Source organism: Theropithecus gelada, chromosome 19 (assembly GCF_003255815.1).
Source record: "Theropithecus gelada isolate Dixy chromosome 19, Tgel_1.0, whole genome shotgun sequence".
NCBI lineage: Eukaryota > Metazoa > Chordata > Mammalia > Primates > Cercopithecidae > Theropithecus > Theropithecus gelada.
The window spans coordinates 16,017,553-16,032,847 of record NC_037687.1 but is presented as its reverse complement, the minus strand read 5'-3'; the positions used below and the strand labels follow the sequence as shown (position 1 = coordinate 16,032,847).

The following is a 15,295-nucleotide window of genomic DNA, read 5'->3' as shown; positions in this document are numbered from 1 at the left end:
TTTGTTTGCCCAGCAAATATTATTAGGACTCTTGTCATCCCAGAGCCATAATTTCATACGTAATTTCTTCTTTGGACCCGTGGGACACAGAACCCCCCTTGTTTCTATGTCCTGCCACAGCTCAGCTTGTCTGACTCCCATTACCTCTTTGTGATCCCTGGCTTCTGAGGTTAGCTTGCTGTAGCCCCTCGACTTAAAGGCAGCAAGCCCATTTCTTATTAGAATTCATTTGTTGGCATCTTTATGTCCACCAGACTTGAGGCAGCTCACAAAATTTACATAGTACAATGCCAACAAGTAAAAGTCAGGTTGCTCTTGCCATCTGAACTCTCATCATTTGAATTAGATCCACAGATTTTTTTTTTTTTTAAATATATAAGAGACAGGATCTTGCTCTGCTGCCCCGGCTGGAGTGCAATGGGGCAATCACGGCTCACTGCTATCTCAACCTCCTGGGCTCAAGTGATCCTTCCACCTCAGCCTCCCCAGTAGCTGGGACAGGCGGATGCCACCACGCGTAGCTAATTTTATTTATTTATTTATTTATTTTGTAGAGATGGGGTCTTGCTGTGTTATGCTGGCTGGTCTTGAACTCCTGGGCTTGAGGGATCCTTCTGCCTTGGCCTCCCAAAGTGCTGGGATTACAGGCAGGAGCACTGTGCCTGGCCTAGCTCCATAGATTTTGATAAATTGTTTGATCAAGTCCTTGCTGTACTTCATCACACATACTTGCTACATGAAACCCCTGAACTAAGCTGATCTGGGTCACATGGTATCCCTTGTTTCCCAAGCTTGCTTTCTGAATTCCCCGAGTTGATATCAGGAGCCCGTTAGATTTGGACATCACAGGAGACTTGTTCATGAAGAGTAAATGAGTTTAACCATTGTTTCCCAGTCTTGACCAGGAGTCCCTTCTCCTCAATCCTATGGACATCTTTGGATTGTCAACACTGTGTTAACTCTTTGAGAAATCCTTTTTTTTTTTTTCCCCCAAGACAGAGTCTTGCTCTGTCGCCCAGGCTAGAATGCAGTGGCACAATCTGAGCTCACTGCAACCTCCACCTCCCAGGTTCAAACAATTCTCCCACTTCAGCCTCCTGAGTAACTGGGATTACAGGTGCCCACCACCACACCTGGCTAATTTTTCACGTTTTTAGTAAGTAGGGTTTCACCATGTTGGCCAAGCTGGTCTCAAACTCCTGGCCTCAGGCTGTCTACCCACCTTGGCCTCCCAAAGTGTTAGGATTGTAGGCGTGAGCCACCGCTCCCGGCCTAAGAAATCCTTTCATAACTAAGAGGAATGACTTTGAGTGGCAGTTTCAGGCATCATGGCATTCGTTGAAGGTGAGGAGTGGGTTGCAGCTTTTTGTACAGTTGCTGTGTGGAGGAGGAACAATTGATCCCTCCAGCCACATTTGCCTGTCCTTTTTCTCTCCACTTCCTCATCATCTAGATAATTCAATCAGGTATTGATTCTCATTGCTATTACGAGATTGTTTAAAAGGAGTGATTTGTATAAATATTAGTTAAAAAAAAAAAAAAACGGGAAGAGGAAAAGCATGTCTAGAGTTCAGGACACAGATGCCGTGAACTGTGGCGTGGTGGGTTTGTTGAAGGCCCGCGGTAATGCAGGCGGAGTGGGCCACGGAAGAGGCCTGCCCGAGTGCCTGAGGGGCCTCAATGCCTCTGAACCAGGAGGTGACCGGGCCCTGGTTGACCCATGATGGCGTTTGCCTCTCTCAAGTTAACTGAGCCGGCGGTGAGGGGGCCGCAGGTGCAGCAGGTGGCCCAGCCCCGGGGCTGTGAACCTCAAGCTGCACTGGGTTTGTGGCTCCGTCTGCCCTGGCGGGGTTGGGAGTGCATGAATGTTGGTGGGGCCTTGTGGGTGGCGGCCCTCTTGGATAATGGGGTCTCATTTGTTACCTGTAAGTGGTGTGTCTGCACTGACAGCTTGGGGGTATCTGTTGTCTCAGGAGCGGGGTCAGGGACATAGAAGAGTGGTCTACAGAGTCCTGGGACGGGACACTTTGGCTGCCTGTAGGGCAGCCTCTGGGGGACGAAGAGTGGGAGGACCAGGGAGGCTGGCATGTGGCAGGGCCGGCTCTCCGGGGACAGTCCTTCCAAGTGGGTGCTCAGGGGGATCTTTCCTGGCATGTTTGAACCCATCCCCTGAAGATCACAGCCTCCCTCACGCCCTAGGTGGCAGGGTAGATGGACAAGCAGAGCGGGTGATGGGGTGGAGAGAGGTACAGACTGGCATCTGGGTGAGCTTCACAGAGCCAGCCTCAACCTGTCTCAGCCTCAGTTTAGCCAGTTACAGAACAAGGATCTCATCTGCCCTCAGCTCATGGAAGTGAGGAGAGTTTGATGCCAAATGTGCATGGAAGTGCTTTAATCGCCCCATCATCAAAAAGCATGTGTCTGGGGGTCATAAAAAGCTTCCAGATTAACTGTTTTGCCAAAAACTGTTTCAGCCAACAGTGAACTGGGTGGTGCCGGTGGCAGACAAGATGCGATTTGATGAGATATTCCTGAAGACCGATCTGGACCTGGACGGCTACGTGAGTGGCCAGGAGGTGAAGGAGATCTTCATGCACTCGGGCCTCACCCAGAACCTTCTAGCACACATATGGTGAGGCCGGACGGGTGGCAGTCATGGCTGTGGGTTGCTCCAGGGGGCCTATGGGTGAAGACTGTGGAGGGTGGTGGTCAGGGGGCCCCTTCCAGCTTGTCACAGGCTTCCACTGTGTCTGGTGTCCTTTATTCTCCCCGGCCTGACAGAGGCTGAGCAAGGTGCATGTGCCAAGGCTTGAAGCCCATGCTCCATGCTGGTCAGTTCACTGTCTTCCAGTAGGAGGGCCCTCTGGCCCCTCTCAAGAGCTCCCAGGCCATCTGCTCACACAGCTGGGCCCTGTTCTTGCTGGCCATGATACTGGTTCTAGCAGGAGGCCTGGCCTTTGCCACAGCTGCCTTCGGGAGGTGTGGGCAGCAGGGTCTTGGAGCCTGTAGCGGAATGGCCTAGGGGGTGGTGACGGGGATGGGGGCTACAGCTGCCTCCTGTGGGAGGCCCTGCTCTGGAAAGGCCAGTGCTTTGGCTCCCGGCAGGCGGGTGAGCACAGGGAGACCCTTTCTGCACCTCAGAGCCCAGTTGAGGAGTCGGCCTCACCCCCACTTTCCCCCAGGGCTGGACACAGCCTACTTTATAGGGCTGGGGCACTCCTCTTGCCACTGGCCAGGGCTGAAGTCACTTTTGAGCTTGTTGCTCAGAACTTTGCGGCCTTAGAGAAGGTTTCACTTGGGAGCTATCAAAAGGAGAGAATTGTTGGATAATTCTCAAGAGGCAAATCCCTCCAAGTAGAGCAGTGAAATTCAGGATGTTACTTAGTGGCTTGGGGGAAATGACTGTCCTTAGTGGTAATTCACAGATGTCCATACTGTGAGGTGGGAGCCTGAGAACCAGCTGTCACAGAGTCATCACCCAAACGGCCAAGCCACCTCCGACTGGCTAGGGACAATGGGTCTCACCTGCCTCGGATCCACTGTCCCTTTTAGAAACCACAAAAACAGTGTCCCCTTTAACTGTGAAACCAACATACACACAATTCCTGGTTAGTGCCCTGACACCCTGACTGTCATGTCCAGGGGGCAGTAGAGGGAAAGTAATTTATAATGCATGCTGCAATTGGTACATGATGTAATGACATGGAAATGACACAGGAAATCATGAATCCACCTGGATCAAAAGAAGGAACTCAGAGGTCATTCCATGCAGGCAGCAAAGGGAAAGGAAAGGATAATTGGGCTCTTGAATAGACAACCACAAGGAAAGATGTGTCTGTGGGTGCCCGGGGCGGGGCCGTGGCCCACTGTAGACGACACACCTCCTTGGAGGGACTGGAAGGAGGGGGAGCATGAAGATGGAGGCTTTGTCCCTGCGATGGCCGCCACCGTACAGGTCAGCAGAGCAGGGTGTGGTGTCAGAGCCGGATGGCCGCCGACTGAGCCACCCCCAAGCCCTTTTTCTCTCAGAACCCTCCACAGGTGGGCCTGGGACCCCATGCTCCTTGAGAGATGGCTGGAGCAGAGAAGGGACGGGAGTGGAGAGGCAGCTGCAGCCCATGAGCAGGCTGGGGCCCGCAGGGGTAGACTGGGGAGAGATAGTGGCAGTGTGAAATCGTCAGGGCCTCCAACTGTGGGGACAACTAGGCATTTTAAAGCAGCCTTTATCAGCGATGTTCCTTGAAATCTGCTCATTCTCCGCAACTCTGTTCACGCACTGCATTTGGGCATAAATAAGTCTGTTAGTACTGTCCCAGCTCTCTTTGGTAGAGGGGGGAGCTTCTGCCATAACGGCTTCTGCCATAACTACACACGAGGTGGGAAAGGAGGTCCCATGTTGAGAGGGTGGCATGGGTGAGGGAACACATTTTTCACAGACCCCAAGGCCTTATCCTTGATCAACAAGGGTCCTTTCCTTCCTTTCCTGGCTGGTTCCCCCGCCTTTTTTTTTTTTTTTTTTTTGAGACAGAGACTCACTCTGTTGCCCAGGCTGGAGTGCATTGGTGCGATCTCTGTTCACTGCAACCTCCGCCTCCCAGGTTCAAGTGATTCTTGTGCCTCAGCCTCCTGAGCAGCTGGGATTACAGGCCACCATGCTCGGCTAAATTTTGTATTTTTAGTAGAGACGGGATTTCCCCATGTTGGCCAAGCTGGTCTTGACCTCCTGACCTCAGGTGATCCGCCCACTTTGGCTCCCAAAGTGCTGGGATTACAGGCGTGAGCCACCATGACCGGCCCTGGCTGGCTCCTTGATTATGAGTGTCGGGGAGCCTGTCACCTCAGTTCCGTGGAACCACTGTGTGCTGCTATTCAAATGCTGCCTTGGCCTATCTTTCAGGACATCCAAGAGCCATGTGGGCAGAGGATGCTTAGTTGTGGGGGACTGTCCTGTGCATTGCGGCCATGCCCCTGTGGCAGCCTCATTTGGGCACAAGAGGAGTGTTTTAGTCCATTGGGCTGCTGTGACAAACTGCCACGGACAGAGTGGCTTAGAAACAGATGTTTCTCACAGCTCTGCAGGATGGGAGTCCGTGATCCAGGCACCGGCAGATCCAGTGTCTTGTGAGGGCTCACTGCCTAGTTTGTAGATGGCCGCCTGCTTGCTGTGTCCTCACATGGCAAAAGAAGCAGAGAGAGCCTTCTAGAGCCTTTTTTATAAGGGCACTAATCCCACTTATGAGGCTCCACCCTCATGACCTCATCGCCCCCCAGAGGCCCCATCTCCCAACACCATCCCATTGAGGGGTAGGATTTGGACATAGGAATCTGGGGGTACATAAACATTCTGTTCATAACAAGGAAAGAGAGTCATTGCTGATTCTTCCTTCATGATGACACCCCAAAGTGCTGCTGTCACCCCCATTGAAGGCCAGTGACCGGGGCCATTCAGATGACCCAGAGCCGCGTGTGGATGCTTGGTCTCCGCACCCATTTCCACGGAAGGGCTGGTCTACTCCACGCATGCGGCATCAGAACCTGCCCCACGCACGAGATAAACCAAAGGAAGAGGCAGCTGCATCTCTTAGCCCTAGTGAGGTTTCCCAAGGGGTCGGCTCCTCAGCCCAGGGGCAGGGCCTCAGGGTTCTCCAGCCCCGACAGCCCTCCTAGGGTGGGGGACGCTGGGAGTGGGGAACCCCCGGGCCACTTTCTGGGAAGGAGATGTGAAGTAGGAAAGGAGCTGGGGCTTGCCACTGCGCCCTGCCATTGTTTTCGTCACTGTGATTTTTGAAAAGCATGGGATCGGTGACTTGTGTTCAGGCTGAGTCGGAGCCTGTGATGTGTAATTAGCATCCCCACGTTTCTCCCAGGGCCCTGGCCGATACGAGGCAAACGGGGAAGTTAAGCAAAGACCAATTCGCGTTAGCTATGTATTTCATTCAGCAGAAGGTCAGTAAAGGCATCGACCCCCCTCAAGTCCTCTCGCCAGACATGGTCCCGCCCTCAGAGAGAGGCACGCCCGGCCCGGTGAGTGCTGGTCACGCCCGGGGGGGTATTCACATCCCTTCCCGCCGCCTGCCACCAGGTGGCACTGGTGGCACACAGCCCACAATTGGTGGTGGGTGCTGCCTGTGGTCCCTTCCTTCCCCAGTAGGGGCCCCTGGGAGGGTGGCTTGGCTGCCCAGGTATTTCCCCAGGCAGGGGGCTGGCACTTTGGCTACCTCACCCTGTGTACTAACGGGACAATTTTATCCCGGGGCCCAAGACCTGCTGGTGCCTCCTGTCAGGTGATGTCAGATTGCTAATTAGAGATCTCGCCTCTGAATTCGATTCTAGGACAGCTCGGGCTCTCTCGGCTCCGGGGAGTTTACTGGCGTGAAGGAGCTCGATGACATCAGTCAAGAGATTGCCCAGTTACAAAGGTACGTTGGAAACGGCCCTTCCCTCCGCATCCAAACGTTACACGAACTCTCCCAGTTTGTTATCGGAAATATCAGAGACTCACCTGGAAGTTTGCTCATCACAGGTTTATTCAGAAGGAAGGAAAAGATATAGCTTCTGAGATCCTCAGCTGGCTCAGGGGGCTTGAAGAATGACATTTTCCATTTGAATCAGCCTCAGCCAGAGCCCGTGGCAGCTGTGTGGTCCCAGGCAGGTCGTGGGCAGAGCCCGTGGCAGCTGTGTGGTCCCAGGCAGGTCTTGACCAGAGCCCGTGGCAACTGTGTGGTCCTAGGCAGGTCATGGGCAGAGCCCGTGGCAGCTGTGTGGTCCCAGGCAGGTCGTGGGCAGAGCTGGCAGCTGTGTGGTCCCAGGCAGGTCTTGACCAGAGCCTGTGGGTGGCAGCTGTGTGGTCCCAGGCAGGTCATGGACAGAGCCCGTGGCAGCTGTGTGGTCCCAGGCAGGTCGTGGGCAGAGCCCGTGGCAGCTGTGTGGTCCCAGGCAGGTCTTGACCAGAGCCCGTGGCAACTGTGTGGTCCTAGGCAGGTCATGGGCAGAGCCCGTGGCAGCTGTGTGGTCCCAGGCAGGTCGTGGGCAGAGCCCGTGGCAGCTGTGTGGTCCCAGACAGGTCGTGGGCAGAGGTGGCAGCTGTGTGGTCCCAGCAGGTCTTGACCAGAGCCTGTGGGTGGCAGCTGTGTGGTCCCAGGCAGGTCATGGACAGAGCCCGTGGCAGCTGTGTGGTTCCAGGCAGGTCATGGGCAGAGCCTGTGGCAGCTGTGTGGTTCCAGGCAGGTCGTGGGCAGAGCCCGTGGCAGCTGTGTGGTTCCAGGCAGGTCATGGGCAGAGCCCGTGGCAGCTGTGTGGTCTCAAGCAGGTCGCAGCTCAGTAGCCCCAGGCACCAGCCCCTCCCCAGTGCTAGGAAGGCCTTGACAGCTAGAGCAGTTGGGTCTCGGATGGTGAGGAGCGGGCTTAGGACCCAGCAGCTGACGGTGTGAAGGGGCCTCCAGGTCTCTGACTCACCTCCTTGCCTAGTGCCTTAGTTTCCTCGTGTGTAAACGGGGCTTTGGATGGGCTGTCTGCACTTTTAGAGTTTGGTATAAAGAAATGAAGTCACTTCCTGTATTCCGCTCTGGATCCTCTTCACGAATGACATCCTTTTTTGTTGTTTATTTTTTAGACAGGATCTTGCTCTCACCCAGGCTGGAGTGTAGTGGCGTGATCATGGCTCACTGTAGCCTCTGTCTGCTGGGCTTAAGCAATCCTCCCACCTCAGCCTCCTGAGTAGCTAGGACGCACCACCATGCCAGCTAGATTTTTTTTTTTTTTTTTTAATTTGAGACAGAGTCTCACTCTGTCACCTAGGCTGGAGTATAGTGGTGTGATCTCAGCTCACTGCAACCTCTGCCTCCTGGGCTCAAGTGATCTTCCCACTCAGCCTCCCAGGTAGCTGAGAGTACAGGTGCATGACACCACGCCTGGCTAATTTTTTTGTATTTTTGGTAGAGATAGGGTTTTGCCATGTTGCCCAGGCTGCTCTCGAACTCCTGAGCTCAAGTGATCCTCTGGCCTTGGCCTCCCAAAGTGCTAGGATTATAGGCGTGAGCAACTGTGCCAGCCAACATCTTTTTTCCAGTCGATTCTAGGACAGGGTGGACTCTTGTGATGTCGGGACACCAAGCAGAAGGGCCCAAAGGTACTTTGCCCTCTGTGGGAAGAAGATTGTTTACTTGGCTGAAAATGGAAAGGGCTTTGACTTTCCCAGAGAGGACTGGATCCTAGTCCTAGCTGGGGGATCCCCGGGGGTCATATTAACAGGTGCACTATTCTGTCAGCTCCTCTGGGTTTGGTTTTGTGCTGTTAGCAGAGCCCTGATGAGCAAAGGCAGATTAAGTCTTGGAGGGGATCAAGGTGGGTGGCAGGTTAGAAAACCTCAGCCGGCCGGGCGCAGTGGCTCACGCCTGTAATCCCAGCACTTTGGGAGGCCAAGCGGCGGATCATGAGGTCAGGAGATCGAGACCATCCTGACTAACACGGTGAAACCCCGTCTCTACTAAAAATACAAAAAATTAGCCCGGTGTGGTGGCAGGCACTTGTAGTCCCAGCTACTTGGGAGGCTGAGACAGGAGAATGGCATGAACCCGGGAGGCGGAGCTTGCAGTGAGCCGAGATTGTGCCACTGCACTCCAGCCTGGGTGACAGAGTGAGACTCTGTCTCAAAAAAAAAAAAAAGAAAAGAAAAGAAAACCTCAGCCACGGCCTGAGACAGACACCCCACTTAATGCTCAGTGCAGCGGACGGTTCCTGTTCTGTCCTGGCTCCTGGGGGCTGCATTATCCAAACTGGCGATCAGCAGGGATGTGCAGCCTGACAAGACTGAGGGTGTCTTGAGGATGCAGGGCCAGCATGCTAGAGCCTGGGCAGGCCTGAGAATCAGGACTGGCAGGCCAAGGATAGAGGGAGCCCCTGTCGTGCAAGGGTCAGGGTCTAGGAAGGGATGCTGGGGCATGAATCACCCCAGTGTGGCCTCAGGCAGCCAGAAGCCTTGTTTCCCCAATGTGGAGGTGACAGGCTGGTGTGTGCAGAGCGCCTGTCTGTAGGAGGCTGGGGCCTGCAGTGGCCCCTTGAGCAGGTAGCTCTGAGAGTGGCCCTTGGACTGGGGGAGTGTGGGCTGAGCTTTCCTCTTTTTTTTTTTTTTTTTTTTGTGGGGCGGGGTCTCGCTCTGTCGCCCAGGCTGGAGTGCAGTGGCGCAATCTCGGCTCACGGCAGGCTCCGCCTCCCGGGTTCACGCCATTCTCCTGCCTCAGCCTCCCGAGTAGCTGGGACTACAGGCGCCCGCCACTGCGCCCGGCTACTTTTTTCTATTTTTAGTAGAGACGGGGTTTCACCATGGTCTCGATCTCCTGACCTTGTGATCCGCCCGCCTTGGCCTCCCAAAGTGCTGGGATTACAGGCGTGAACCACCGCGCCCAGCCTGAGCTTTCCTCTTACGGTTTCACACTGCCATGAGCCCGCAAGGGCATGTCAGGTCCTTCAGTTTAAAGAGCACTTTGTATTGTAAGTTTCTGGGCTTGTGGAAATGAATATTCCGATGATCATAGTTATTTTGTGTCTGGTGAAATGTCCCTGAGAGGGCCTTATTATTGCACAAGTCCTGGGTCCCTGGGCAGGAGGCAGGGTCTGTTAGACACATGGTGTTCCTGTCCCTGAGGCAGCCTCTTTGGGCACAAGAGGAGAGTCTTAGTCCATTCATACTGCTTTAACAGACCACTCTGAATGGGTGACTTCAACATCAGAGATTTCTCATAGTTTTGGAGGCTGCAAAGTCCAACCTCAAGATACCAGCAGATCCAGTCTGCTGAGGGCCCATTTGCTGATTCGTGGAGAGTCACCTTCTTGCCATGTCCTCACAGGGCAAAAGGAGCAAAGGGAGCTCTCTGGGGTCCTTCTTATAAGGGCACTGAACGCTGGGCCTTGTGGCTCACACCTGTAATCAATTTTTCCTGTTCCAAGCCACCCAGTTGGTGATTTGTTACAGCAGTGCTAGGAAATACATGCACGAATTCTATCTCAGTTTAAAAATAAAAGAAGGCCGGGTGCTATGGCTCATGCCTGTAATCCCAGTGCTTTGGGAGGCCAAGGTGAGAGGATTGGTTGAGCCCAGGAGGTCCAGACCAGCCTGGGCCACATAATGAGACCTAGGCTACAAAAAATACAAAATTTGCCAGGCCTGGTGGCACACACCTGTGGTCCTAGCTACTCAGGAGGCTAAGGTGGGAGGATTGCTTGAGCCCAGGAGGTCAAGGCTGCAGTGAGCTATGATCGTGCCACTGCAGTCCAGCCTGGGTGACAGAGCAAGAGCCTGTCTCAAAAACAAAAAACAAAAAAAAAGGCCAGGCACGTTGGCTCACGCCTGTAATACCAGTATTTTGGGAGGCCGAGGCGGGTGGATCACAAGGTCAGGAGATCGAGACCATCCTGGCTAATACAGTGAAACCCCGTCTCTACTAAAAATACAAAAATTAGCCGGGTGTGGTGGCACATGCCTGTAGTCCCAGCTACTCGGGAGACTGAGGCAGGATAATCGCTTGAACCATGGAGGCAGAGGTTGCAGTGAGCCAAGATTGTGCCACTGCATTCCAGCCTGGGTGACAGAGCGAGACTCTGTCTCAAAAAAAAAAAAAAAAAAAAAAAAGGGGGAAGCCAAAAAGGCCCCCCTGGGGTGCCCGGGGGTGTCTTAGGTTGAAGTCAAGGCGTCGACTGGGCTGGGCTCTTATTGGAGGCTCTAGGGGAAGAATCTGTTTCCAGGCTCATTCAGGTGTGGGCAGAATCCAGTTCCCTGCGGCTGGGGGTCCAGGGTCTCTTTTTCCCTGCTGAGTGTCAACCAGGGCCACTCTGTGCTCCTAGACACTGCCCCCATTCCCCCTCGTGTGGCCCCTCCACCTTCAAAGTCAGCAAGGGTGCGTTGGGTCCTTATCACACTTGGGATGTCTCTGACTTGCACTTGGGCTGCCAGGTGGAGAAAGCACGCAGGTTTTAGAGGGTCGTTACGTTGGGAGCGATCCCTCCCGTGGTCACAGGTCCTAACCACAGTCGACGGGGAAGGGACCGTACAGGGCGAGCAGTCGCTGGGGCTCATTCTTAGACTTCTGCCAGCACACAGAGGGGCTTTTGTGGGGATGAATGGAATCGGGTCTTGAGGAGTGGAGGCTTACTATTCACTCTTGTTTTCATGAAATGTTTTTAAACATTCAGAGAGAAATATTCACTGGAACAAGACATTCGAGAAAAGGAAGAGGCAATCAGACAGAAAACCAGCGAGGTGCAGGTAAGGCGCTCGCTCGTTTTGGTTACATCTACTTTGTGCTAAATGTAGTTTAGAAAACTTCCCTCCCTGGCTGGTGGTGGGGAGGGGCGGGGGTCTGCCCTGGATGCAAACGTGAGCTCTTGAGGGCTACAGAATGCAGGTTTTTTTGTTTGTTTGTTTTTCAGACTTAATTTACTTTATTTTTCTTGCATAAAAACGCTGTGTTGTAGCCACAGCTGGAGCCTAGGTCCTCTGCACGGAGACTCTGGTGTGAGTTTTGACAAGGTGGTCCGTGAATTCCTGATAGGGAGACGTGGTGAATACAGTCTCCTTCCAGAGGTCGAGGGTCAGGTAGCTGAAGATCTTAGAGATGGCATCAAAGGAGGCCTTGGCGACGTTGCCCAGGGTGGCGGTGCAGCCCCTGGCTGAGGTGTAGCAGTCATCAATACCAGCCATCATGAGTGGCTTCTTGGGCACAGGCGCTGAGACGATGCCAGTGCCCCTGGGCGTGGGGATGAGGTGCACCAGCACAGAGCTGCAGCGGCCTGTCACTTGCAAGGGACAATGTGGGGCTTGCCGATCTTGTTCCCCTAGTAGCCTCTGCACATGGGGACAATGGAGAGCTTGGCCGGGATGATGGCCCTGTGGATGGCAGTGGCCACCTCCTTGGAGCACTTAACACCCAGACGGATGTGGCCATTGTAGTCCCTGATAGCAACAAATGCCTTGAATCTGGTGCACTGGCTGGCGCAGGTCTGCTTCTGCACCGGCATAATCTTGAAAACCTCATCCTTGAGAGAGGCACCCAGGCAAAAGTCAATGATCTCAGATTCCTTAATGGGCAGGGAGAAGAGATAGCTCTCCTCCAGGGACTTGATCTTCACGTCCTTGACCAGGCAGCCCAGCTTGGTGACGGGCATCCACTCCTCACCCTTGGCCTTGCCTCTGCAAGCTCCGTGGCCTTGGCCCTGGCCCTGGCCCCATCCATGGCCGTGACCCCAGCCCCGGATGCCACTGCTGAAACCTCCGTGGAAGTTACCTCAGTTGCCCATCCCAGGACCTCTGACACCACCCCCCTGCCCCCCACGCTGCATTGGTGTCATCCGCCATCTGACTTGCGCTTGGGCCACCAGGTGGAGAAAGCGCGCAGCTTTTAGAGGGTGGTTATGTTGGGAGCGATCCCTCTCATGGTCACAGGTCCTACCCACAGTCGACGGGTGCCACTGCTGTGACATCCGTCGTTTTGGTGTTTTCTCGGAGAAGAAGTTTTTTTAAAAAAATAGTTTTTTTTTTTTTAATTTTCCAAATAGAGACAGGGTCTCAAACACTTGAGCTCGAATGATTCTCCTGCCCCAGCCTCCCAAAGTGTTAGGATTACAGGTGTGAGGTGTGAGCCACCAAGCCTAGCGAGAGTGAAGATTTTTTTTTTTTCAGTTTTTGGTTTTTTTTAGAAATGGAGTCTTGCTCTGTTGCCACGCTGGAGTGCAGTGGCACAATCTCGGCTCACTGCAATCTCCACCTCCTGGTTCAAGTGATTCCCCTGTCTCAGCCTCCTGAGTGGCTGGGATTACAAGGCACGCACCACCACGCCTGGCTAATTTTTTGTATTTTAGTAGAGATGGGGTTTCACCATGTTGGCTAGGATGGTCTCAATCTGCTGACCTTGTGGTCTGCCCGCCTCAGCCTCCCAAAGTGCTGGAATTACAGGCTGAAGTTTTTAAAGTTGCTTATAACCATAGACAGTGGCTTCTCTTTTTCTAAAATTGAGACAAGTTGGCCCTCTGTATCCAAGGGTTCTGCATCCTTTTATCTAAGCAACCACAGATTAAAAAAAAAAACCAATAAAAAATAATCCAAATTGATAAAACAGTACAATATAACTATTTACATAGCATTTACGTTATATTAGGTATTATAAATAACCTACAGATAATTTAAAGTATACAAGGCTGGCTGTGGTGGCTCACACCTGTAATCCCAGCACTTTGGAAGGCCAAGGCCGGAGGATCACTTGAGCCCAGGAATTTGAGACCAGCCTGCGCAACACAGTGGGACCCCGTTTCTACAAAATATTTGCAAAAGCCGGGTGTAGTGGCACGTGTCTGTAGTCCCAGTTACTCCGGAGACTGAGGTGGGAGAATCACTTGAGCCCAGGAGTTGAAGGCAGTAGTGAGCTGTGATTGCACTATTGCACTCCACCCTGGGCAACAGAGTGAGACTCTGCCTGAAAAATAAATGAATAAGTAAGTAATATGGGGTGGTGGCAGGGTAGGTGATGTGTGTAAGTTACATGCAAACACTAAACCGGTTTACGTCACACTTGAGCATCTGCAGATTTTGATACCAATCTGAGGGATGACGATATAATTTGTGTAAAATGTGCTGTATTGAAGTGTACATTTCAGTGGTGTTTCGCATAATCACCGTGTTGATTAACCATCACTCTATCGAGTCAGAACCTGATTGTTTCTCCCATAGGCGCCAGTAGGCCCACAAAAGAACATCCAGCCCTGAACAGTAAATGGAAGGTTACTTTCTGAAAGATTCATCATTAACTGTTCTCTTTCAGTGAATGGAAGAGTTTGACACTAACTTTCCATTAACCCAAAAGGAAACCTCATCCCCATTAAGCAGTTACTTCCCATTCTCCCCTTTCTCTAGCTCCTGGCAACTACTCATTTTTTTTCTGTGTGTATGGATTTGTACCCGGTCACCTGGTCACGACGGGGCACATTGTCTTCGTCCGTTCCTCCCATTGGTGAATATTTGGGTTTTCTCACTTTTTGGCTGTTGTGAATAATGTTGCTAGGAACAATTGCCTGTAGGTTTTTGTGTGAACACCTGTTTGCATTTATCTCAGGTGGCTACCTGGGAGTTCCGGACATCTCCTGTCAGTGGAATCATACAACACATGACCTTTTGTGCCTGGCTTCTTCCACTCAGCATCATGTTTTTGAGGGTCATCCGTATTGTAACATGTATTAGCATTGCATTCCTTTTTATGGCAGAATAATATTCCATTGTGTGGATGGAGCACATTTTTTTGTTTTAAGAGGCAGAGTCTCACTCCATTGCCCAGGCTGGAGTACAGTGACACACTTTGGTTCACTGCAACTTCTGCCTCCCAGACTCAGGTGATCCTCCCACCTCAGCTTCTCAAGTTGCTGGGACTACAGGCACGTACCACCATGCTTGGCTAATTTTTAATTTTTTTTGTAAAGACGAGGTCTCACTGTGTTGTCCAGGCTGGTCTCGAACTCCTGGACTCAAGCAATCTGCCTGCCTCGGCCTCCCAGAGTGCTGGGATCACAGGCATGAGCCACCGTGTCCAGCCACGATGGGCCACATTTTACTCATCCATCCCTCAATTGATAGATGTTTGGGTTTTCCCACTTTTTGGCTTTGTAAATATTGTTGCTAGGAACATTTGTCTGCAAGTTTTTGTGTGAACACCTGTTTGCCTTTATCTTGAGTGTATACCTGGGAATGAACTTGCTGGGCCACATGGTAACTGTTGAGGAGCTGCCAGACTGTTTTTCAAAGTAGCTGTACCATTTTACATTCCCATAAGCGGTGTATGAGGGTGCCAGCTCTGCACAGCCTCACCAACACTTACCGATTTCCCATTTTTCCTTGTAGCCGTCATGGTGGGTGTGGAGCACTGCCTCGTTGTGGGTTTCACTGGCATGTCCCTCATGCTTCCTTAGCGACGTTGAGTATCCTTCCATGTGCTTATTGGCCATTTGTATGTAGTCTTTGGAGAAAAATCAATTCCGATTCCTTGCCCTTTTGTATTGAAAAATATTTTTTCATGTCCATTTTTAAATTGCTTTTTTTTTTTTTTTTTTTTTGAGACAGAGTCTCACTCTATTGCCTAGGCTGGAGTGCAAGTGTGCGATCTCAGCTCATTGCAGCCTCCACCTCCCAGGTTCAAATGATTTTCGTGCCTCAGCTTCCCGAGTAGCTGGGATTACAGGCATGTGCCACCACACCCAGTTAATTGGGTTCTTTTTACAGCTTTTTTTTTTTTTTTTTTTTTTTTTTTTGGGGTCTCCC

General features: G+C 52.3%; 1 protein-coding gene across 4 annotated transcripts in view; it reads left to right on the top strand.

The window, feature by feature from the left end:
• The window catches only part of EPS15L1 (epidermal growth factor receptor pathway substrate 15 like 1), a 119,778-nt gene that overhangs the window by 48,986 nt on the left and 55,497 nt on the right, over positions 1 to 15,295 (top strand). For all 4 annotated transcript variants that reach the window (XR_003116882.1, XM_025367454.1, XM_025367456.1 and 1 more), the window contains exons 10-13: positions 2,475 to 2,632; positions 5,868 to 6,024; positions 6,334 to 6,419; positions 11,188 to 11,260. Coding sequence is in view for 3 of the 4 variants with exons in the window: in XM_025367454.1 (XP_025223239.1) it covers positions 2,475 to 2,632; positions 5,868 to 6,024; positions 6,334 to 6,419; positions 11,188 to 11,260 (474 nt within the window). In the remaining variant the exon portion in view is untranslated. The remainder of the gene's footprint in view (positions 1 to 2,474; positions 2,633 to 5,867; positions 6,025 to 6,333; positions 6,420 to 11,187; positions 11,261 to 15,295) is intronic.